Source organism: Anguilla rostrata, chromosome 2, assembly GCF_018555375.3.
Source record: "Anguilla rostrata isolate EN2019 chromosome 2, ASM1855537v3, whole genome shotgun sequence".
Taxonomy (NCBI): Eukaryota; Metazoa; Chordata; class Actinopteri; order Anguilliformes; family Anguillidae; genus Anguilla; species Anguilla rostrata.
In genome coordinates, this window is record NC_057934.1 from 18,750,051 (window position 1) to 18,775,046 (window position 24,996).

A 24,996-nucleotide genomic window follows, 5' to 3' on the forward strand; every position below is an offset into this window, starting at 1 on the left:
GGAATCAATGCCAGAGCATAGGGTGCATCACTACACTGAGACCCAACTCTTTAGCAGGACAAAGACCCTGGGCAGCTCATTCAGCCCATGTATGTTAAACTATGTTTTCTTAATTTGCAGAATTAGATAACACGGTGTGCATTCATTGGCTATATAGTATTGTATGATTTTACATTTATTTTACAACAGCAAACTGAGTAAAAAGTTAGAGCTAAAGTTAAAGATAGAAAATGAACAACTGACGTTTTGGCAAAAAGCCAATGCATGCACATCAGAGTACTGCTGGTAGTCCCCATATGGTAAATGGACTGCATTTATATAGCGCTTTTATCCAAAGCGCTTTACAATTGATGCCTCTCATTCGCCAGAGCAGTTAGGGGTTAGGTGTCTTGCTCAAGGACACTTCGACACGCCCAGGGTGGGGTTTGAACTGGCAACCCTCCGACTGCCAGACAATCGGTCTTACCTCCTGAGCTATGTCGCCCCTTCACCACAACATCCAAGTCACAAGGAATATCGTGATAGACAGTATACGACATGTACCCTTCTACCACCCCTCCCCTTGCTGTCACTCACTCCAACCAAAGAAAGGGGGCAGGCTCCACCCCATGGAGTAGACCCAGCTGGCAGCCAGGATAAGCATGGCGCGTCTCCGTGACATCACCCCGATGGAGGCCAGCGGGCGCGTGATCACGAAGTATCGGTCCAGGGCGATGACCGTGAGGGTGATCATGGAGCAGATCCCGAAAAGAGCGCCACAGAATGCATACAGCTCGCAGCCTGCCGGGACAGGACAGAGGGAAGGACAGGTCAGCACGCAGTTCGAACACGGCCATTCTGGATCAGAATGGAATAGCACTGTGCAACAATCAAATTATATGACACTGTAACTTTAAAGGGGAATTGCACCGTGAAATAGACTTTTACTTGTACAAGAGTGGCTGTCCTCTTGAATAAAATGAGCTCTCAGCCAGCTCTCTACCAGTAGTGAGTGCAGAGACATAGCCCCCAAATTACTGTGAATGCTCCAGGTACCTGCTTTACTAAAGACTACAACAGGCGGGCATTTATAGTCAATGGGTGGGTGTCAGACAACATCAGACACAGGTTGCCATTCCTACTGAATACAAATGGAGAGGCTGGGCATTAATACTTGGATGGAGAGAGGGTAACATTACTTACTAGCAGGCTAGCCACCAAAGAAAGAAAATCCAGGTTTATCTGTTCATTTCAGTTTATTTTACTGTAAAGTCCTAATAAAAAGATAATGCCACTTCAGTGGGGAAAATCGCATGGGTTTAATGCAATGATTTGATTAACTCTGATTTGCACTGGTGACTCATAGCGAGTTATTTCAAACAAAGTCACAACTTGCAATATTTGGTTATAATAAAGCTGGGCAAAATTAAAGGCGTGGCTGACATTCCCTCATAAGAAATATTAACAAAAGTGTTCAAAAACACAATTACATACCACACTTTAAAATGAGCTATGTTGTTTGAGGTAGAATTCCCCCCTTTAAATAGAAGTTGGATCGTTATGTTAACATATTTGCCCCAGTGTGAAGGGCCCAAGGGGATGAGTGTAGGAGTGTGTTCAGACTTCAGAAACACAAGTTTACTTTAGTTTCTCAAACAGTATAAGGAACATGTTTTCAGTTATCTTAATCTGCACCTCTCTAAACCTAGTAGTCTGACATCATCAATTACCCACAACTCTTCTGCTCAAACAAATAAACGTATAACGTATAACCACGTATAAACAGCAAACATTCTTTGATGTGAACAGACAAGCCCTGTGGTGATCCCTACAAACAGAATTAATGCACGTCATAAAAAATAGATGCCCCTGGATCAACAGCACCTGACGGCACCTCATAATTACAGGGAAACTGAGAGCGTGCGTAGAGGAAGGGATTTGATACTCTGGTACTACGACAAACTGAGCATGCAGCCCAAATCAATAGATACATTTCTTTCATCTACCAGATATGAAATATCTGCAAGTGCAGAAATGCTTCATAATTTACATCCAAGCCCTTCTGGCCTTGTGGAGGGCCCTGCTGATTAGATTCCAGGACTGGTCCCTGCTGGATGTTCCTGTCGAAGGCTCACACACACACTGGCACACACGCATTGCTGGCTTCATTCAGCTCTTTTGCGCTAGTCGTACCGGGGTTTTGCTGGAGAGGGAACAAATTCCTCAGCCCACTTCTGAATCTTGTACGGTTCTACGATCATACAATCAGGTAACTTTCTGAAATAAGGAGACTGTGCTAGGAGGTGTTAATAATGAACTGTTTAACTCTAGCCGTCCGACAGGCAAAATCTACTCAAGTTCATTTGTTTCCCCAAATGCATTTATCTATGTATCTGTTTTTGTTTCCAACTGCAAAGTACTGAGTGTTAAATGAACTCTGGTAGTTTATTTAACTCAGAGTTCATTTGAGCCTTGTATGGGCTAAAATAGCAATCATTTATTAGTAACGAGAACTTTATTGGAGTTGAGACAATGCTGAGGTCTTTTTGAGTGCACTGAATGAACAGTAAGTACATTATGCACAACGCGTAATACACTCCATCATTTCCATTTTTGGACCCCGTGACCGCATTCAGCCACGGCCATCAGAGATTGGAGACGGTTTTTTTTTTTAACACCTTAACTAATTCATAATCACTTTAAATGCTGGAATTTGGTGCCAGAGGGCCTGCAATTGGGAAAAATGAAACGCACGGGGACATTCACATGTTCTGCAGGCTGGATTTGGGTCATGCCATTTTCGGCTCAGAACCAACAGATCCACTCCCCAGCAATTAAAGAGTAAAAAAAAGGAGGTATGTTTTTAACAATGTGGAATTACACTCTGAAGTGGGACTGCGAGGTGTTAGAGAGGAAGACAAACGACCCAGAACCAAAAAAAATAAAAAATAAAAAAAACCCGACCCTGACCCGACCCTCCACTCTGTCGACCTGCAGCTAACGTGTTTAGGAAAAGAGGATGGATGATTTTTTTTGTGAAAGCGCTACAGCGGTGATCAAAGGCTTTTTCGGCACTCAAACAAATGAGGAGGGCAAAGAGCGACAAGGGGCAGCGTTTGAGCCAAAGCTGGTCGAACGAAACGACTTTAGCTAAGAGTTCCCAACGATCCAGCTGTCAAATCGAATAATCGGAAAACATTTTATTTTAGCCCTAAATGTACACCTTTGACAAGGTTTCTCTTCCCCTGCACCCTCGCTATGTGGCCTGCAAAGCCAAATGTCGAGCTGGACTTTAATCTCTGTCCTGGAAACACCATTTTTCACCCCTCGCGCCACTTTCACATTCACATTGGTTTATGACCCCGTACTGAGGGTCATTTTTCACCATTAAGCAATGGCAGGCATTAGGGTAATCCCCATCCTCTAGGCAGGCAGCGCTGTCCCTCAGAAAGGCCAGTATACAGCCACATTCTACACGGCACCCTAAACGTCACATTCTCTGTTCCTACGAGGTCTTTCCTGAAAGGCCGCGCACCCTGGTCTTTAGTGGTGTAGGGTCAGTCACTGCATCTTCCACCAGTTTCGGTGCGGATTTTATATAGAGCTCAAAAACTACGAACAGGCAGTCTGTAGCGCATACGGGAAATGAACTGCCCCTGTCTCCATCAGTGCTGCGATCAATCAATCAATCAACCAATCAGTCGTCTCCTCTCGCCTCCTTTTCGTTTAAGCTCGGCGGAGCTCCCCAGAGCTCTGGGGAGCGCTGAGGCAGGAGATCAATGGCGCTCCTTTCGGGCGTCTGCTTAAGAAGCGGAATCGCGGCTCCTCCGCCCGTGGCCGGGGGGGGGGGAGATGAAGACGTGCGCGTTAGCCGCGGAGCGAAAGCCGGCGATGGGAGTGGTCTTTGAAGCCGGGCGCCGGCCTCCACCCGGGCCGCGCGCCGCGTGCGTCAATGCCCTCGCTAATTTCCGGCGACGGCCCTCGACGGGGCGCTTCCCGGTTATCAGCAAGTGTTCCCGAAGAAAGGACAGCGCCAGGCCCTTATCGGTCAGCCTGCCCTCGTGTTATCCGCTAATCCCACTTCCGCAGTTCAAAGCACTGCACGCGAGAAAAGCGCTCTGACAAATTGGAAAGGTGGCAAAATGGCATCTTTTCTTTGATGTGGAAGGGCTTACAGGTTCCGCTATCGATTGGTCACCACTTCAGGGTGGGAAAAAAAGGGATGAGGAAGAGGAGTTCTGCACAAAATTCAGTTTTTATACAATCAGTCTACGTGATGCATGTATACCGTTTACAGAAGACATTTTGTAACAGCATAAACTAATTAAACTGCTCTAAAGCAAGTTTTTTGAAAGATCTGACCTTTGAAAGATTTCGAAAGATAACGATATCGAATATTGAGTCCAGAGTTAAAAAAAAAAAAAGACTGCTCAATCAAATCATACGTTATTATGGACGCACTCCGTTCATTTGTTAACTGTTGGTTTGATGTGAACTGTGATTCTCATGCTAATTTTTTCAAATTGACCAGGCTGCTCTTCTCATTAGTGAAAATCGAAACATCTGTCTTAGATCACTCATTGTGTCTCTTTCCATTTCATTGCTTTCCAATCTAAATGGTTTAGTCATACACAGTACCTTTTAAAAATAAATAATGAAATAAATAAATCCATCCTGTGTTCATTCCTCTGAGTAAGACATATGAAACCCCACCCACCCCACCATTTTTGCAATCCTTCAGATTTTTTACTTTAGACTACTGGAAATGTACCTTTCTCACTGAAGATCCACCGTTTGTGCATGCTGGTGATGAAGAAAATGGGCGTCTGGGTAATGCACATGAGGAAGTCCGTGACAGCCAGATTAATGATGAACATGTTAGCGGGCGTCCTAAGACTGCGGCTCCTGTACATGCACACACACACACAATACAAAATGAGAGGGAGAGACAGCTATAGCCTTTTTAATGAATTCATCCTGATGGACTGTGTAGAATGTTTACTTTGGCTTACTTATTTTAAAGATTACTTCATTTAAAAGAAGTCAAGTTGCACTGGGTCAGTTGGGCCACCATGAATACTCTATCTGTTCTGAAGCAGTGCACTTTGACACTGATGTCATTCTTCAAGTGTAGCTTAGCGGCAGCATTTCTAAAAACACACGTGAAACTTTACAATTAATTGTCTAAGTTGTCCAAGTTAAGATTCTCTGAACTTTACACAATGCTCTTGAAATTTGTTTTCACACAACATTTTTCACATTTTTCAGGCTGTCACATGGTCTGTGTATGGAGGCCTTGAAGTCATCGAGCATATCAGGGAATTGGAGGTGTCAAGAAGATAGAAAGCTTTCGTGCCAGAGAATAAGTTACTGACTGGCCTACAGAGAATTCCACCCTGTCGTTAGCATGAAGGGAGTGTGGCACAAGTGCAGACCCCTAAAAAGAGTGCTGGCCTGGCCACACTACTTAACCTAAACCACTCTAGTTCTATTCAATATCCATCTATGAAACTGAACAGTGAGTAAATTTGGGAGCCAGTGACTCTTTTCTACATAAAATAGCATCTAATTTTGAATTTTAACGATCCACACGGTTCTAAAGTAGATATATATCTCCAGCTGACTACTACTAGTAGCATGTGGACACCTGGCATGTCACTGTGTAGAACCTGGTGGTAAATATGTTAGCCCTGGCTGACATAAACACATGTCCCATTGCAGAGGATTCCTGGTCCTTTGATGTCCAAGCTACTGAACCCAAAATGTGCTCACAGTGAGTGCCACTATTGACGCCCCTGCTCAGGACCTAATGTACCACAAGCTCTTTTTCCGTTGGATAATGTCATGTAATACCTTCATGTCTTGCGTGACTGGAAAGGCCTGAGGCCATCAGATGGACGGGGCCGTACCTGCAGAAGGCATACATGACCAGGAAGTTCCCCACCATGCCGGTGATGCCGACAGCCAGAATGACTGAGCCGATGATATAGTGGGCGTGGTCTGGCACATCCACCGTGGGGAAAGGGTGGCGGGACTCTTGCACCATCGCCACCTGCAGAGAGACAAGTGGATTTACATGAAACATGATGACAGAACAGACCCAGCTAACTATTTTTGGTTCATAGTACATTTCAAAAATATTAGGATAAAGTCTAGCATGTACATTTATCTAGTTTTCATAATGTTCCTTAAAGATTATTTATAAGTCACAAGAAGCAGTGCAGAAATTGTCTTGGAATATTATTACGTTTTATTATTCCAGTTTATAAAAGGATAGCCACTGTTAATTTCATCTGGGAGGTTAGCAGAGCTGAAAAATCCTGGTTCACAAAATTAAAGTCTTCCCCAGATTTTCATTTCAATCACCTGGATTTGCTAATTAGGTAAGGAAGTAGAACTAAATAATTAAATCAACTGGCATGGGTGGAGGAAACACAAGGCAGGATTTTTATTTTCTGACCCCCTCTAGTAGTTGTGTTTGACATATAAGCATGGCTTATATCATAAACACTCATAAATGTTAAAAACACAAACCATACAATAGGTTATTTAAGGTTTGGAGAAACAAGCAAGAGAGAGCAAGATTTTGAAAAAAAATCAGGCACAATACATTATATTATGCGGAGGACGGAGTGTGGCACAGTGGGTAAGGAACTGCGCTTGTAACCGAAAGGTCGCAGGTTCGATTCCCGGGTAAGGACACTGCCGTTGTACCCTTGAGCAAGGTACTTAACCTGCATTGCTTCAGTATATATATCCAGCTGTATAAAATGGATACAATGTAAAAATGCTATGTAAAAAGTTGTGTAAGTCGCTCTGGATAAGAGCGTCTGCTAAATGCCTGTAATGTAATGTAATATTAATATATTTGTACATGATTAATTCATGTTAACAACTAAATTAGTTAATGCCAATTCATGTGACCCTATTGTAAAATGTTTCCCACCGCCCACCAGTATATTTTCATGCAACATGCCCAGAACATTCTTCTGTGCTTCTGTGTCTCTGACATAACTTCTTTGAGGCAATAAATAATTTCTATAAATGGTTGAAAAAGAACAGTTTGATGTAGAGGCAGATATGAATACAGAAGTCAATACAATCTCATAAGGAAGTCCCATCGATTGGAAGTATAATAAACCTTACAGTATGAAAATGGACTGAAACAGTATGGAAGTCCCATCGACTGAAAGTATAATAAACCTTACAGTACGAAAAAGAAGAAAACAGGCCTCAGTGTTCCCTCCCTAGTGAGGGATGTGGGAGACAAGGCCACTTAATGACAGCAGGAAAGAGGGATTAGCAGAGGGGTCAGAGGGGGGCTTTACATCTGCTCCCAAGTCTCATCTCATGTCCAATATATCTGTCAGGAGGCATCCCAGTTAAAAAGAAAAAAAAACTGATTGTCGGATGAACTGAGTTTGAACACCACACAGAGCTAAAGATAAAGCTTTTATCGATGCCACAGAGGGCTTTGTGGAAAGGTGGAAAAATGTAACTGTGGTTAAGGCTGTGACTTAGCCTACTCAGGACACCATGCTCTGCAGCTAAGGAATTACTTCCAAGACACCGCTGAGCCCTTTTCCCCTCCATATTGGACATTGCACATTCTTTGTGACATGACAGCAATGCGTGCTAACCACAAGGGTATTTTACAGGGTGAGTAGTAAAAAGAGGGCACTGTCTACCCTGTAAACAAACCGACTTTGTCACAACTCACAAGTGTCTATAGTCTATTGGTATAAATTTTACTTTTTGTTGTTAAGTATGCTCATTATATTTTACATGATTGAGATGTATTTTGAAATTAAACTGTAACCTCCGACACATTGGCTGGTATTGAATTTTGGAACTGTATTTAGGTATGGGACACAAAATTTGAATAAACAGGCCTTTATAGCCATCAGCCATTTAAACATTTCCAATACTAATCAATGGGGCACAGAAGGTACAGTAATACTCAGAGGCTTGCTTCCAAAGTGTTTACCTGGACAAAGTGTCCACTCCTACTTAGGTAGACTCCCAGCTGTACACCATTCATCAGAACTGAGATGACCTGCATATACTATTCAACAAGTTCACACTGTTCACGTTATATCTATATATTCACCTGGAAACACCTCATCCCTGGTATAATTTCACCTACACCTTAAATCTGGTCTGAGATCACCTGTGTGGACTTTAGTGCATCTGTGCACACCTTACAATACACCTTACATGCGGTCTCAGATCACTTATATAGGTAATTTACCAGGTGAAACCAACATTACCAGGACTCCTTGTCATTCCTAATTCAACAGGTAAAATCAAGCAGGGATTTTAAACCACTGGGCCAGTTTTTCTTTTTTGGATTTGATCCATCATGGCACCCAGCACAGTGCATTACAGACATGCAGTTAGCAGCTAAACTCCACAGGATGTGGCGTCTATATGTGACCCAGATAACATAATGTACATTCTCCAATAGGTTTAAACCGCTGACCTAATTCTACTTATATCCTGATGTTCTGTGCACTGCCTGCATGCATGACTACATGCTGCTTAAAGGCCAAAGTCACCGCGTTTACATAACTGGCTCCTTTCAACAAATTCCAATTGAGTTCAAACATTCTGTTGAACTGATTATAAATAAAGGCAGTAGAGAATTAGTGTTTATAATCCTTGTTTTCCAACAGAGAACATTTTTTTTCTTTCATTAATCCTGCCGTTATTAGCGAAGCATGTTAGGGTTGTTCACAGAATATCATTTATTGGTGATAAAACTATGGCCCTCTGACTACCTGCTTGCTTTCTTCACATGCTTCCGCCTCCCTGCCCTTGTTATGCTCCCAGATTTAGCAATATGAAGGAAGAAGTCATAGAGAACCAAGAAGAAATTACAATAGGCCTGAGTGTCATAAATGGATGGTTGTAATGGTGGCTTGATATGCATACATTTTCTGTGGCTGTTTTCTGTATGGAAGAAGTCTGAATTTCAGTGGACTGCACCTTTTGCATCTCCAGCATAGATTAGCCAAATGTGCTCTTAGCGCCAGCAAGACATTCCACTGCCTACCCACAAGGCTATGCACCTAAAACAACAAAAGGGTGAAATGCACTAGTTTCAGCAGTAAACACAAAGGCCCATACAACTGCTGCAACTGAACGGCAGGATCAGCCTTAATGGAGAATCATGACGAACAAAATCTGGTCAATACATGACAGGTCAATACTGGCTGTGGGTCACCCTCTGTTTAAGGCTATAATATACACCCATTACAGAGACATTACAGTATGCAGGAAGCACCTTCAAATAGCTTGCCCCCATCGTGATGGCAACCTGCTTGTACTGGCTCCAAAGCATGAACTGGTGATCTGTGGACACCACAATCATTCACAAAATAAAAAATAAAAATAAACAGCCCTTCCACACATATGTCCAGTCAAGGGGAGGCAGGAGTGTTCAGGACTTATACACCATGTATCACGCAGTATCGGTTGGTTGGTGACAGAAGTCTCTTCATTGACAGCAACTGCTGAGTGCCAGTGTGTCACCCACTATGACGTAAACATAGGCATATATTGGTGCTATTGGCCTATTTCTAACCAAAATGGACAGTCTGGAGTGCCAACTTTTACATGAGTGTTTTATATTAAGCTAGGACTACTGAACCTCCCCCACCATATGCAACTACTTTTTCATCAACTATGTATAAATATGTTTTTCTAATTCCACAACTTTAAGTTCACTATGTACTGAGACTATACAATGACCGCCTATCATTTGTTGCCTATTCATTGCATTTCATGTAGGTTAGTTATGCTACTTTCCATTAATGAAATGCCTATTTATCATTAAATTTATTTTTGAAAATTTTAATATTGAAAATATATTTCATAGTCATAAAAATTATTTTTCATAAATAATTATGGTTATGGTAAATAAAAATGGTTAATTATATAAATTCATTCTTGCCTATTCAAATTTTGAAATTGCTTCGGTTATCATGCTTATTTTAATTCAAATGGTTTCAAACTACCAAAGTATGGCAACTGTGCATATCCATGCAGTCTCACCCAATGCAAACCAGTCTTCAGGGTCGCAGTGTCAACGTTGTTTTAAAACCTTGTTTCAACATTTTAACAATGTTGACATAGTGCCACAGAATACCAGTGTGCTTTGGTTGGAAAAACACAGCTGGTGTACTTCAGTGTACCTCCACAACTACGTCTGTGAGTGTTCATGAGTAACTGTGGCAAAATATTTGGAAAGAGACATTGCTGTTGAGTTTTTCAAAAATATTTTTTTGTCACATTGAGCACCACACACATTTGCCCATTGAGGTCTGATGTATCATGATGAGCTGCAGCAGATATCTAGAATACTCATCAAATCTCAGAGAAACTATCTGGTTGGATAGATAGCACTCTGTGTCAGGGGTTCGAGGGGTTGGACCCAGGCGCAGAGTAAAAAAAACACAGGAGACTCCAAAAGGGAAATTCAAACAAAGACTTTACTAAATAAACAGGGAACAAACAAAGGGCCACGAGCGGCAAAACCATAAACACAAAAAGATTCTTAAGAACCTAAAAAAAAACAAAACAGAACACAGGCAGGGCAGAATACAGGCAGGACAGAATACACACAAGCAGGAATGCAGGCAGAAACAAAGTCAGAAACACACAACGCACAAGCAGGACCGAAGCGGGCAGAATACATACATTCAGAAATGAACACAAGTAGGAAACAAACACAAGGAACCAGCACCCGAGTCAAGGGGACAAAGAACTTAAATAGACAGGGGGTAACAAGGCACAGGTGAACTCAAAAAACAATCAAACCAGAAAAGGAGGGGATAACAAGACACAGGTGGGAACAATGATAGAATAACGAGGAAAACAATGGAAAACAATGGAAAACAATAATACAATTAACAGGGGGGAGCAGGACACAAAACAGAAGTGCCGCCATCTGGCGGCCCAACAAAAGAAACACAGGCAGGAAAACACAGAACCATGACACTCTGGGTATATTTAATTTTTGGGTGTCCCTGAAAACTAAAAGACGCAATTGAAAAATAGTGCATGGTGGTATATATAGAACCCAAGGAGACAGGAGACGTCTAATCAGTATAATCTCGGTCCAGATGCCCAAAGTATCCAAGCCTGGCTGAAATAGAGATAAGAGTTTAAAATGAAATGGCATTAGGAGGATCATCTGTTTCAGAGATTGGTGGGAAAAGGAATAACCAAAGAGTTTCCCTGCTCCAAGACCAGAGGCTCTCCCTCCATTTTTTTTTTATAAGGCTACAATACATGCTTCAAAGCAGCAAATCACGTGAGAAGCTGTGATGTCAAAGCACATAGGCAGACTCAAGGTCTTCACCAATGTGTTCCCAGTGGAAATTACTGGGTGCTGATTAGAAAGTGTATGTTTGTATTTCAGATTTTCTTATGTATTATGCAAAGCTACATAGAGAATGTTCACTGTCAAAAAAGCATTATATTTCAGGTCTTTTCATTATTAGTGCATAAAGTATCCCATCTGTTAATGTTGGCTTGATATACTGTAATACATATACAGTGTATAAATGCAGATGGGCAAGCCTATGTAAATCATTCTATTTCCAAGCAACCTTGAGGGTCTAGTTTGCTTTCCTTCCAGCTAAAATCATGTTCCGGAGGTTTTTACATTGTGGCTGATAAGAAATGGTTGCTCTTGTCTTTTTTCTTATTGAATTTGTTGTTTTTTTCATTTGTTTCCTCTCTTTGGACCCAATAATCGAAATGATGGCTGCTTGAAAATGTCAGAAAAGGCAGACATCGAAAGTAGGCAAGTGAGCTACAAGGCAGTCCGTTGACAGCGACACGGTTGTTGTAGCTTTGGCTCTGTTCTCCAGCACTTTTGATTTATAATGAAAACAATGAATACGGAGTGCATACAGCCAGCTTTCATCTGATGGTATTTACATGGCTATCTGGTGATCCTTGTAGGAATTACAGCCCTTTTTATTCACGGGCCCTCCATTTTAGGGGACAAAAATAGTTGGATAATTGGCTGGTAATTTTTCTTTTTTTACTTGGCCAGCTGTGTGTCTTTGTGTCATTAGTTCATGCACAAAAAGCTAACAAAAGGTCTAGAGTTGATTCGAGGTGAGACATTTGCATTTGTTGTCTCTCAACATGAGGACCAAAGAAGCATCAATGCCAGTAAAGCAAGGCCATCATGAAGCTGAGTAATCAGAATAAATTAATCAGAGACATAGCCAAAACATTGGATCTGTCAAAATCAACTGTTGGGCACACTGAAGCAAGCATACACTTGCTTTACTTGTTTGTGAGCTCAGCAATAACAAACAACCTGGCAGACTATGGAAGACCACTGTTGTGGATGACTGGAGAATGCTTTCTATTCAGCTGTTTTCAACTGTTGACCCGATCAAGAACACTCTCCAGGATGTAGGCATAGCTGTTACAAAGACTACCATAAAGCGAAGACTACACCAGCATAACCTCAGAGGGGTTCACCACAAGATGCAAACCACTTGGTAAGCCTCAAGAACAGAACAAGAAAAAAAAACAAAAAAAAACTTCACAGTTCTGGAACAAAGTCTTAAGGACAGATTAAACCAACATTAACCTGTACCAAAGTGAAGGGAGGAAAGAAAGGAACTGCTCATGATCCAATGCATGCCACCTCAGCTGTGAAACATGGTGGAGGTAGTGTTATGGCTTGAGCATGTATTCACTGTTTCCTTTCAAATCCAATATGCTGGAGTACAGAGCCAAACCAGCTAAACTTGTGTCACTCTCCAAATACTTACAGACATCGTTTAAGAGGTGAAATAATGAGGTTGTCTGTTTATTGGAACACTGCACTAATCATCACACAGAGGCATACAGAGCTCCAGCAAGTGCAGGCAACGGACAAATGAACAGGAATCCTGGCTACGGCTACGGCTTCTTGTCTTCTGCTTACAGTACGCTACTTAAAGTGTTGTATTGTACACAGCAACATGTTTGGACATATCTGGGCATTGGCCATTTTAATCATTGCTGCCTGAAATCAACGTTGGTAGAAACACTGACCTTTAGTTCTGTTCTTGCAGCAAGAGCATGCGCACAGGTCCTGAAATATATAATACGTCACACAGTAAAAAAAAAAAAAAAAAATACACTGTATTGCGTGCTAACATAAAAGCATTCCAACATGAAAGAACATGAGGGATTGTTCTGATGGCGACAAGTGTGTTGGAAAATGGGGTTGCAGCAGGGCTTACCGCAGATTTATTGTCATGGATTGCAGCACATGACAATTGCTCCAAACATTCGCTCTGGAGATGGAGTAAGGGATCATTCATTCTTTTCTGTGGATGGATAAGGCAGGGACAATGGCCCAAGGGCCCTGTCAACCAGCCTGTACAATAGCTCAAAGTGTCAGGCCCCGGGCCCTCACTTTCAATAATACCGTATTTCTGTCCACACGTCATTAATGCACACACACACACAAAGCACACACACACATTAATGCTTAACAGGGCACACATGCACACACACACACACACACACACACACGTTCACACATAAACACACGCACAGTTTACAAACATGCCTACAGCTGTCTTTTTAGTCTTTGTTTGTAGAACGCCTCAGTTTACAATCCAGGCAGTCATCTACTGAGGGATACCAGGAGACGACAGGGTCGTGTTTAAATGACACTGGTTCAGACTGGTTTCGACTGGGGCAACTGGCAGGAAGTCAATGCAGTTCCCCTGGGAGACAAAGATAAGTTCTCACTGTGGGTGTGTCCTCGCTTGATCAATAACTAGATCAGTTTTGGCTCCCACACAGAGGCTGTGCTGGACACACACACGCTGGCTGTCTGTGAGAGGAACACGGATAACATGCATAGAACAGAGCATGGTCACATTTCCATGGTAGTTTCCACCATCTCTAATCAAAATATAACCTCCACCACTGGAGTTTTGACAGTCCACAGAATGTAATAATATTGTATAAGAGACATAATGTTGTTATTATGATATAAAATACACAGTAGTAAATGTAAGAGATTATTATAAGACCAACCATTTCATGATTGATGACAAAGACCAAACTTCATTGTGTGTGTGTGTGTGTGTGTGTGTGTGTGTGTATATATATATATACATATATGTGTGTGTGTGTGTGTGAAAAAGAGAATGTGAAAAGGGAGAGAGAAAAGTAAGAAAAGAAAAGAAATGTAGTATGAATGGGGAGAGGGACCACATTTCTGATTGTCTGGCCAAATGGCTGTAAACAGTATAAAATGGAAACTGTGAAATGTACCCCTTAATCTGTCAAATAAAGTTTAAGAGGAGCAGATACACATTAAGTACAGGCTAAAACTGTCCTCATATAACTAGAAATTATCAGTACTCAACCTTGACAGGAAATTCAAGCATCAACAAGGACAGTGGAAACATCTTTCATACAAAAATCATGTTAAATCTCAACTGTTAAATCTGGTAAACAATCTAAATTACGTTGCCCTTCTAAATGTTGACAAATCAGTTTGGTGAGCCGAAAGTTACCCTGCATTTGTTTCCTACATCGCACAAAGCTAGCTACAGCAGAAGCAACTCAGTATTGATGTTTAGCAGCAGAAGGCTATGCCAAGCATCAATAGTGAATTGCTTGCACAAACAGACCACAAGAAAGATCACATGTGGTGCGGGCATTTTAACTGCCCACAGGCTTAGACAGTATGTACATGTCATTTTGAATGGAAAATAAATGCTAGCGAATGCAAGTGATTATTACAGTCATAGAATGCTTCATTTGATTCAATCTTTTCTATTCATGTCAATGACTACTTCATTTAACACCAAAGTGGTGTTACGCTGTAAAATCTATTTATTGATTTCATGGCTGTCTTAAATGTCAGTATTTGTCTCTTTGTGCATTGACATCTTAATTCTTGTTGCCGTTTTCAATTAGTTTTTTTTACACAGTTGAGAAGCTTTGGTGAATAAAACATTGTTTTTATTTTAAATATAGGCAAAAGTGAACAAAATGAAAACCAAATGACCAGTCATTATTATTGCAGTGTTCTTAATATGTTCTTATGCGCTGGACTGAGTGCAGTATAAAAACGTTACCAGGGTTACAGTTGAGGGGGGAAATCCTCTCCTCTAAAAGATTTCCTTCTTTCTGAATCCTACAGTGAGCCAAAGACCCTTATATAATTTACAAAGGGTCTGGGTCTTAAGGAAGCCTTACTGTAGCCTTTATATAATAAGAAAATAATATAGCTCTATTGGGATAAGATTTTGGTTGTGAAGAATGGAGGATGAATTGGGGAAGTTCCCATGCAAGCGGTAATGTAACCCCCCAACTCGGTTTTCTGGTTCCCTGATTTTAACCTTTATTCCCAACCCATCCCCCTAGTCCAACCCAAAACATGACCTTATCCAAAACCAAACCTCAACCTCGAACTCTAACCCCAAACCCCTATTCCCTTAGGGAAACTTAATTCCCCCCCCCACCCCAAAAAACCATGATCAGGAGGGCAAATGGCAGCTGTGAGCCAGTTAAGTCCTCTTCGTGAAACTTCTTTAGGAATTTGCATCATAATTGAATTAATTTTACTAATTCAATCGGAATTTAAATTGTAAATATTGTGCATTACATAAGACAATCAGTGCCCCATGAACCAAGAGTCCCTGGACTATGCACTGAATCCTCTAATCGCCCTAAAACTCCCATGTCAAATTTTAAATCAGTAACTGTCTAATGCATATACCAGGAAACTTCATAAGTAGGATTGGTTTATCAGGCATCTTGATAGTGCAAACTTTTAAACAAAGCTGTGATCCAAACTGACCTATTTTAGGCCACTGGAAATTCCCTTGCTCCACTCTCTGAAAGCTGATACACAAAATACAGATTTTTAAATAGATGAGAGACATTACATAAGGCTCACTGGGCTTCTATCAGAGTTATTGCTTATGATATTAAAGCCTTTATATGGAGTACTCTGACAAATATAACTAAATCCGTTTTTCTACAGTCCAAAGAGGCCCAGGGACATGAGGAACTGGGCCAAGGAATATTCAAGAATATGGGTGAAATGGCAAGAATTTCACTCCGAATGATTCGCTTGCCTGGGCCTAAGTTCAACAGAGTTCTCATGCAATTAGAACACATCGACCAGGGCATATGTAAAAAAAGACCAAAAAAAACCCCCCCAAAAAACAAACAATCCTGGATTGAGCTGACAGCAGTTCCTAAACTGGGCTCTGTGAGAAAGTGCCAGGGGGTGTTCAGCATAATGGATTAATTTTTAAAAACATGTTGTTTATATCTCCATATTTATAAACTGACACAGATTGTCCTTTCAGATTGAGTAAGCCAGGGCTAGTTTATAATAGGGTATACCCTCAGCTAGAGGATAGTAATTTGGGAGTCCCTGGGTTAAGGAAGTGAATGGCTGCCATGTTGGATAGCTGTATCCCTGAGAAACCACAATCACAAGTTCGCTGTACAGTATATGGAAGTGTCAGTTATATAAGCAATCTTGAATAAGTGCTTCCACTTAGTGAATACATCCAGTACATACAACAGCGGTGTGTAATAACACTGGGGCCTCAATCAGCATCGAAGAAAGTCGTCTATTTGGTCCTCCGCACGCTCTGATCAATGATTAGTAAATATTTTTCAGAATGACGTGGGAATAAAGGCGGTACTGCCACATTCTATTGCACTGCAGTCTTGAAACTAAGAAACAGTAATGGGCAGGGCATATTTTAGTCATATCTCATTGTTATTGGCCTATTCAGTAAGCCAAATTAATGCTGGGACAACTCATTCATTAAAGCTGCTTTGAAGCTTGTAAACGTTCATGTGTGGGTGCTGAATAAAGAAGTTACATTTTAAACAGTAACCATTTTATCGAGATGGGTGGATGGACGGATGGATGACGGATGGATGGATGGATGGATGGTCCTCACACAGAGCTCAGGGTATCTGCACCCTGAAGTCACTCGCCCACACACTTGTGCCGTCGCAAGAATTGAATCTTTGTAGGCCTCGCAAGCCAGAGGCAAGTCTGTGTCTACAAAGATAGATAGCGATCTGTACAGAGCCACACTTCTGGCGGAAAAAAGTAGCGCCTCTACTGCAGTCTCTTTGTACGTATGTGTATAACTGTTAGCACAAAGGAAAGGTTAAAACCTTATTCTGGAGTCAGATAACTGAAAACAGTAAATTAATCCTGTTCCAGTAGCACCAGGCAAGACTACACAGTTCCTTCGTTACTCAGACACTTCCGCTGTTTGGTGTGCCTGAGGGGACTCTTACAGCCGGATAAGCGTAGTTCTCTGTTCAAGTGGTAATATTAGAAATGGGTTTGAACTTCAGTGACCCCTGGCCTGCCAGTAGGTGGCAATGCAACCAGGCCTTGTGGGAGTCGTCCACTGACAGCTTTCATAAAGCACATTTCACGAAACATACCTGTACTTTCAATCAAGCAATTCTTGAAAAAGGAGAAACACATACACAGTTACTCACACAAACACACACGCACACAAACTTACAAAGCTCACACATCCACACTTACAAAACCCTTTTTGCATATGCTCCCTTACCCAGCTTTCTTTAAGAACTTAACTATAGAAGGGTCATGTGTGAATGGGGGCTGGAGAAAATTTTGCTCAGGAAATTTGCCAGCTCAAGAAATCGGAACATCTTCAGAAATGTGAACAAAGCTGTAATATTCCCAGATGAAGTGCGCAAAACTCAACTTGTCATGTTGTTTCCTTCTGAGAAAGTACTGTATATGGAGCATGTACACCATATACATGATAACATACAATAGTTTACAAAATTCATAGTAATTGCCAAGCTACTTAGTGAACATTAGCTTTTTAAATTAAGTTAAGAACATCATACCTCGCTGGGACTGTGCCTACACATCCTGGCTATTCTCTTGACATACTTGCTTAGGTTATTTGGAGTACTTGACAGTTGGCTACAGACAAACGCTCTCACACAGACTGGCAGACAGAAGAAATGCTATGACATAGCACTGGGGAAAAATGCTGAGACATCCCCAGAAATGCTGACATAATGCACACAAGAAATGCTACGATTCACGAAATCTCACACGCAAACACACACACACACGCGCACACACACACATGCTTGCATGTGTCTATGACTGAGGTCTTTTCATCTCTGATGGAGTGAACAGAAGCATATAATTTGGGGCAAACAGCTTTAAACTACACTGGGTTCATTATGCAATTAAATCATTTCTGGCTAGTCACTCTTCCAAACCCTTCTGCATGTGATGTTGCAGAATAATCCTCTCCAAAAGTGAGGAACCAGTCTTTTCATGAATACAAGAGTCAGCCATATATGGGGATGATGTTGGACAACTATGTTCCCCCTGCTCTCACCCCTTCTTATGACATCACCTTACTTTGCTTTGCAAATGTGGAGGAGGATGAAAGAAATTATATGCTGAGAAATGGGAATGACTAACTGCTACTGGTCATCATTTTCTTTTATCTGGACAATAGATAGATGACACTTCTCTCACAATAGAGAAGAGCATATCTTTTTAAAAAAACTCATAAAATAATGAAATTGTAAGTGATACAGCTGAAGTGGACAATAATTCAATTCAATTAAATCTAAATTTAAAAAGCTTAAATGAGCCTTCTGATTAGAATGCTAGTGCAGTAACTTTTAAGGTTCTTTGGACATGTTATTTGAAATGAAACACTATTGTCTCTTGACTTTCTGATTGTTGCATAACATAATTATTATAATAAAATGTACTCGAGTAAATTAATTCTAATGGCTGATTAATGATTAATATAGCACATTTATTGTTAACTTTGCCATGGCTGAAATCACTACAGTACTTGTCAGAAAAGCTCCCGGCAGTAAGTAAAGAGATTCTTCAGGGTTATGGAATTGCACTAAAAAAGCAAATTGGGATACCAATCACAATTAAATTCAACATACACATTTGAATTGCTCACTGGGATTCAAGGACTATAGACGTAGCGAAAAATTTTAGATTAAATGTGGTCACCTTGTAAACCCAGGCTCTTCATAGCCATTCACCCTTATAGAGCGTCTGCATTCTCCAGTACTCCAGTTCTCCTGACCCAAGTCGACTAATACAAGCTGTCACATGCAGATACTGAGACGGAGACACAAAGTGAAGGTGAGGTGGGTGTGGTCTGGTACGCCTCCCAAGTTGATGTATTGACCTCTCAGCTATTGATGTAATGCATTGACCTCTCAGCTATTGTAGCTGCAGCCTGTACAATAGCCTTCACTACTTAAAAACGTGACATGGACAGGTAAAAGTTGACTGAATCTGAAATCTGAATTTAATGTCAGCAAGAAGTTGGTATGTACAGGAGAGCCCTCGTATGGCTCTGCTTTTTTTAGCTGTCCTGCTCAGACACACTTCTGACATTGAAAGAATACCAATCCTTTCAATACCAATTACTCGATCCTTCTCGCGGAAGACTCTGCTGTGGGGACTCTGGGGAGAGTGTCTGATATCACAGTATAATTGGCAAAATCCTGCCCTGGGCACCTCACGTAATCTCCCCAATAGACCGAGGCCACCTACTGTTTTGTAGGCACTACTACGCCCCGAAGTTCCTCCCGCAAACAGTAGCAAGAGAAGATATCATATTGTTGTTGCTGAACTAATTCAACTCTGCTTTAAATGGGCAGGACGATTAAAGAAATTTCATGCTCTCTTTGCGTGCACTTGTGTGTGTATGTGAGAAAGAGAGAGCAAGTGTGGATGATTGTGTATCTATGGGTGTGTGTATGAAAGTATATGCACACAGTATGTGTCTGTGTGGGTAAGTCTGTGTATATACACTTAAAGTTATAAGTTTATGTGTAGCTGCATGTGTCTGAGGGTATGCGTATGAAAGAGTGTATGTGTGCGTGTGTGTGAGAGAGAGAGAGACAGAGAGAGAAAATTTATGCTTGCATGTGTGCATGCTTGCATATCTGTGTGAAAACATGCATGTATGTGCATGTGTATCTATTTGTGCGTATACAAGAGTGTGTGTCACTGACTAAACTGACTGTACACACATTTCCAAGTGGAAAGATGTGTTACTTTCTTTTGAAGCTCAGACAGCTGATTTAACTAAATGCCTTGCATAATGCAATTGCTGCCTGTAAGGCCAATAAGTTTGTATGGTGCATTAGGGGAAACTACAAAGTGCACTAAAATAATCACAGAGCAATTATGACAAACATTCATCCAAACTGTGCTACGGAGGATGCTCCCCACAGTAACCTTGTTAGTGTAACATCACATTCTGTCCCCGGACTTCCTCTCATGTGTGTATTCTTTAGATTGATTTACTCTCTGTCAGAAGCTGCCTCTGCTTCTGTTCCATAGTATGAAATATGCCATTAGAGAATTAATTCTACAGACATTGATATAAAAGCTTCATATAACATACATCTTAACATCTTGAAACAGATGGATTTTAGCATATGTTGCCAGAATTATACTTCAGTCAAGAAGTTTATAAGAAATAAAAAAGGATGTTTAAACAAATAATACAAATATAACCTATAACCAGCTTAATATCCATACAGAACAGAAAACTGTGTTCAGCTTCATAAAAATATTAAACTGCCAATGGTGGATGTCCCCCCCCCCCCCCAAAGTGACATATCTGATGGTTTTTCTTCCACAATTCATTATTCCGCAGTTCATTGTTGAGCCATGGCATATGCCTTATCTGTAAAATGCGACGGCAGAAATGCCTCGTGCAAATCTTACAGTGCAAGTCTGTCTAATATTCTTGGTAGAAACATCTAATTCTCTTATGATTTGATTCGCAGCAATAGCCTGCTTCTAGAATAGTTAATAGTCCTCGGTTATTTCAGCATAGTTCCCTATAACAGCACGGTCGAACAGGTAAAAAGGCAGTATTTGAGTTGGCAAGCATAAGCACCAATTCATATAACACCTTGAGGTTAGTAACTGACCTGTCTATAAGCGTTTACAATTGAACCGAGTAGCCTATGTCCGGCTGTCTCTTGCGCACGAAACCGCTGCAGCCTACATATTGCCTCAAGATCTAAAGTCCGTAGTGCAATAGCCTTCTGCTGGACAGAAGTCCACTGATTCACACAGGACGCTTGCACGTCTACTCTGAAAAAACGGTCTCACGTGACCAAAACAACGTAAACACAACAATATGATCAAAAATACCCACACGCGGTGAGTACTTATATTACAACGTGGGGTACTCTACAACAACATGAAAATACGAGTTACCTTCCTGAAAACTTTATCACAAACCGTAAGGGTAGAATGGACACGGAATTCTAAAATCCCACGTTAAATACATTTTCTTCTTCCATTCCATCATTTCGGTGCAGGGTTGAACGTACTCTGCACTTCAGGGAATCTCGACCGGGAAACGCTTGAAAGAAGCAGGCACTGACGAACAGGCGGAAATTCATTCACAGGCAAGAGCGTGTCGTGAATCTACTGAAAGCTTGAACCGCTGGTTTTCACCCAATATTGCGTATGATAACAGTTAACGGGATCATTGCGCATTCACAAATTAGTTATCGGACTCAAACTGCAAACTACCTGGATGAGTGCTACACCACGCTTATCACTTTAAAGAAGTGCACTATGCCCCTCGTTGTACCCAAGCGGAGGGGCAGAGACAGTCATAGCGGCAGAAAATAGACGGTCAGAAACATCAGGCACTCACTGTGGTGGAAAACGGCGGGCGGTCCACTAGCTTGTAGGCGTTGACTTCGCTGTAGTTCCAAGGGGCCACCGTGTCCACTACGGGGCCAGCGGTGCCGTTTAGGTCCCGAGGGGAATCCCTTCTGAAACTTTGCAGTGCGTCCATCATCCCGCAGTGGACGAGTCTAAAAACAAAAACAAAAAAAACAAAAAAAACAGAATGAAATCAGGGTTTTCATTTATATTGCTTTTATTCTGCTGTTTCTCTATAGTTTGAGAGGAAATTGTTACAGAAGGAGAGGGAAGTCACTTCCACTGGTAGGTGATAAAAAGTTATCTGCTTCCAGTGAGAATGCTTGTGTGAATGTGTGTGTGTGTTTGTGTGTAGGTATGTGTGTGTGTGCAGGAGTATATTCCACAACTGTAGAGCACCTTGATCAAACAGCCTCACAGATCCTGTCCACAGACCATCTGCACTCCGCTGAAGTCATTCATCCCTCTGGTGTGTGATACAGAGGACCTCCTACTCGCGCTCGGTGGCTAACCCCCCCCCCCCCCCAACCTCATCCGTCATGCTCTCTCACTGACTCTCTCTTTCTCCCTGCATTCTTCTTACCCCTCTGTCTATCTCTCTCTCCCTCACCTTTTTTTCTTTTTTCCTTCACCACCACCCCCCCCCACACACACACACACACGCACACACGCACACACGCACACACACACACAGACACACAGTGTTCCTTTTCAGCTTTAATTTACTGAACTATACCCACACGTAGAACACTGGCAATTGATATGCATGCAGGTGTGTGTGTGTGTGTATGTTGCTTTCGGAAGCATTCATAGCCATGTCATTTCCTGGGATGTGGGTGTGCATGTGCTTTGTCTATTCATATATATTTTCTTGTTTGTTTATGCCTTGCTGGTAGCTGTAACTGTCAAGATGATGTCGTGAGTATTTAGAGTCGGATGAAGTAATCCTTTCATTAAAATGGAACAAAATGAATAGATACATTAGATATCTAGTAATTAAAATATGGGATGGAGTCCCAAAAGCTGAAGGTTTGAATTCCTTCGGTAATTATGTAGTGCATGTGCGGGGTGGGTCACAGGAATGCAGGACATTGGGGGGAAGTAGAGTAGATTATGAGGACAGAGAAGCTTAGCTTTTTTCTGTAAGTCTACATATAAAATGTAATAAAGGGACTAACACAGATATCCCATGTTATTTATACATTATATTTAGTCTTTTCCTCGAATTATGATTTATGAAAAGCAATGCGCTCCGAATGTCTCATGTTGTGATCTTCTTACCCTGTGCTTATTCTGTGTTGTTAATTCAGCTTTCCAGTGTCATGAGACTGACCCGCCCACCCTGCTGACTGAGTGCTGTGCAGGAACCAGCTGAGTCAAAGGATGCTGACCTCTGAAAAATCTGAAGAAGAAATATGAGCAACAAGATAAAGCACTCTTTAATGAGCTCATTATCCTGATAATAAAACACTCAGTTCCTGACTAAATGCTGTAGATGAAGAACTTACCTTGTAATGCTGAGTTTCTAAGTTTGAAGGTTCGGAGAGACGTTGTTGTACTTTTGAGGGACTTGTTCTACCCAGACACTATCCCGTTGCTCTGGATGGTCAGAATCAGCTCATGGGGTGCTCTGAGTCATTTTGAGTCAATTTAAATTTATTTTACCATGCTTCTTTCTCCTAAAAATTCCCAGGCTGTTCACTGTCTGCCCTGAAAAATGTGTACGTAAGGACACTGACAATCAGTGTGATACAGTGCATGTCACAGTCAATTTACTGTGACTTTAAACTCCTCCAGTCTAATAAAATGGTTAAGTTATAGTTCTTTTTGTATTAAGCATACCTAAAGCCTTTCATCCCTATTTCAACTATATTTGTTATTTATTTTTATTTGTTAAATAGATATGTGGACAGATTGCCTTAAAATAAAATGAACCAATGGCTTGGGTGCCGGACAGACATTGAGGACCAGTATACTTCCATGTAATTTGCAATGATGAGCAAATTAGCCTGATGAAATAACGAGTGACATGATAAACAGTATCCAATAAGGAGAGATGAGACTGAAACATTTGCGTAGAGAATGTCTCTATTTTGAAGTACAGGGAAGAAAGTGGCTGTATCAAATATATTATCATATATTTTGTAAATTTTTGATTTATTGTACCAAAACCAAAAAAAATTTTACCATGTGCAATTATCATTTTAATGGCCCTTTCTTCTCTCATGGACATTTGGTATGAACCATTTATGTAAATGTATGAAACAGTTAAAAACATTTACTAAGTGAAAGAAAAAACAATTACATGCATGGCAATGGTAACGGGGTTAAACATTTACTAAGTAGGGGTAAATGTTTCAAACATTCCCAGTAAGAAGAATAAACTTTCATCATGATAGGCTAATTATTCCATCATAGCTTGTGCACTGCAGGTAAAACACTGGCTAGGTTTAGCAATTTATCTCTCTCTCTCTCTCTCTCTCTCTCTCTCTCTCTCTCTCTCTCCCTTCTCTCTGTCTACTGTAATTCTTAATATTTTTTTAAAATATTAAAGATATTAAAAATCTGTTCTCTATAAATAGTGAGCCTACAGCCAGATATTTCTTTATGATTTCATAGATAGTGTATGATTACTTATTTGTTTAATTTCGGTGTTGTAATAATTTTTAAAATATAAACATATTGCTATATGATTTGGAGTTAGTTTTGAGTTGCTGGTTTTCACCAGTTTATTCCACCTGTTTGATTAACCCATTGATTAATTTAGAGGTTTGAATGGTAATTATTATCTTTAAATAAAGTGAATCATCCATCCATCCATTATCTAACCCGCTTATTCCTGGTTAGGTTCAGAGGGGGTGTTGGAGCCTGTCCCAGCATGCATTGGGCAAGAGGACAGGTCACTTGTCCATCGCAGGTCACACACATTATTCACTAACACACTCATACCTAGTGTAACCTGACCTGCATGCCTTTGTACTGTGGGAGGAAACTGGAGCACCCGGAGGAAACCCACACTGACACAGGGAGAACATGCAACAAAAAACTACAGAATAGAACATTTTTAATCAATCATTTAAATGTCTAATATGTATACCATTAGATGTCATCTGCTTATTGTTTCCTTGGGGTATTTCTCATTGAGGCAACCTGTTGTAAGGGAATTACTGGATTCACTGTTCCTACACCCTAGATTTAACTAAATCCTATTTAGCCAGCAACATTCGCACACACAACAACGCACTCTCCATTCACTC

The 24,996-nt window shown here is 41.0% G+C and overlaps 1 protein-coding gene and 1 long non-coding RNA gene across 2 annotated transcripts in view; one reads left to right on the plus strand and one right to left on the minus strand.

The window, feature by feature from the left end:
• LOC135247499 (melanopsin-A-like) overlaps window positions 1–22,213 on the minus strand; it is a 36,734-nt gene extending 14,521 nt beyond the window's left edge. The window contains exons 1-5 of the mRNA XM_064321003.1: window positions 22,139–22,213; window positions 21,729–21,891; window positions 5,889–6,031; window positions 4,751–4,884; window positions 577–780 (exon numbers count right to left, since the gene is read on the minus strand). Of these exons, the coding sequence (XP_064177073.1) occupies window positions 577–780; window positions 4,751–4,884; window positions 5,889–6,031; window positions 21,729–21,875 (628 nt within the window). The 5' untranslated portion in view covers window positions 21,876–21,891; window positions 22,139–22,213. The remainder of the gene's footprint in view (window positions 1–576; window positions 781–4,750; window positions 4,885–5,888; window positions 6,032–21,728; window positions 21,892–22,138) is intronic.
• Window positions 20,879–24,276, plus strand: LOC135247500 (uncharacterized). Its single transcript, XR_010328225.1, has 3 exons — window positions 20,879–21,223; window positions 21,385–22,024; window positions 23,050–24,276. It is a non-coding gene; the product is annotated as an uncharacterized LOC135247500 (long non-coding RNA).
• The last annotated feature ends 720 nt before the right edge of the window (window positions 24,277–24,996 follow it).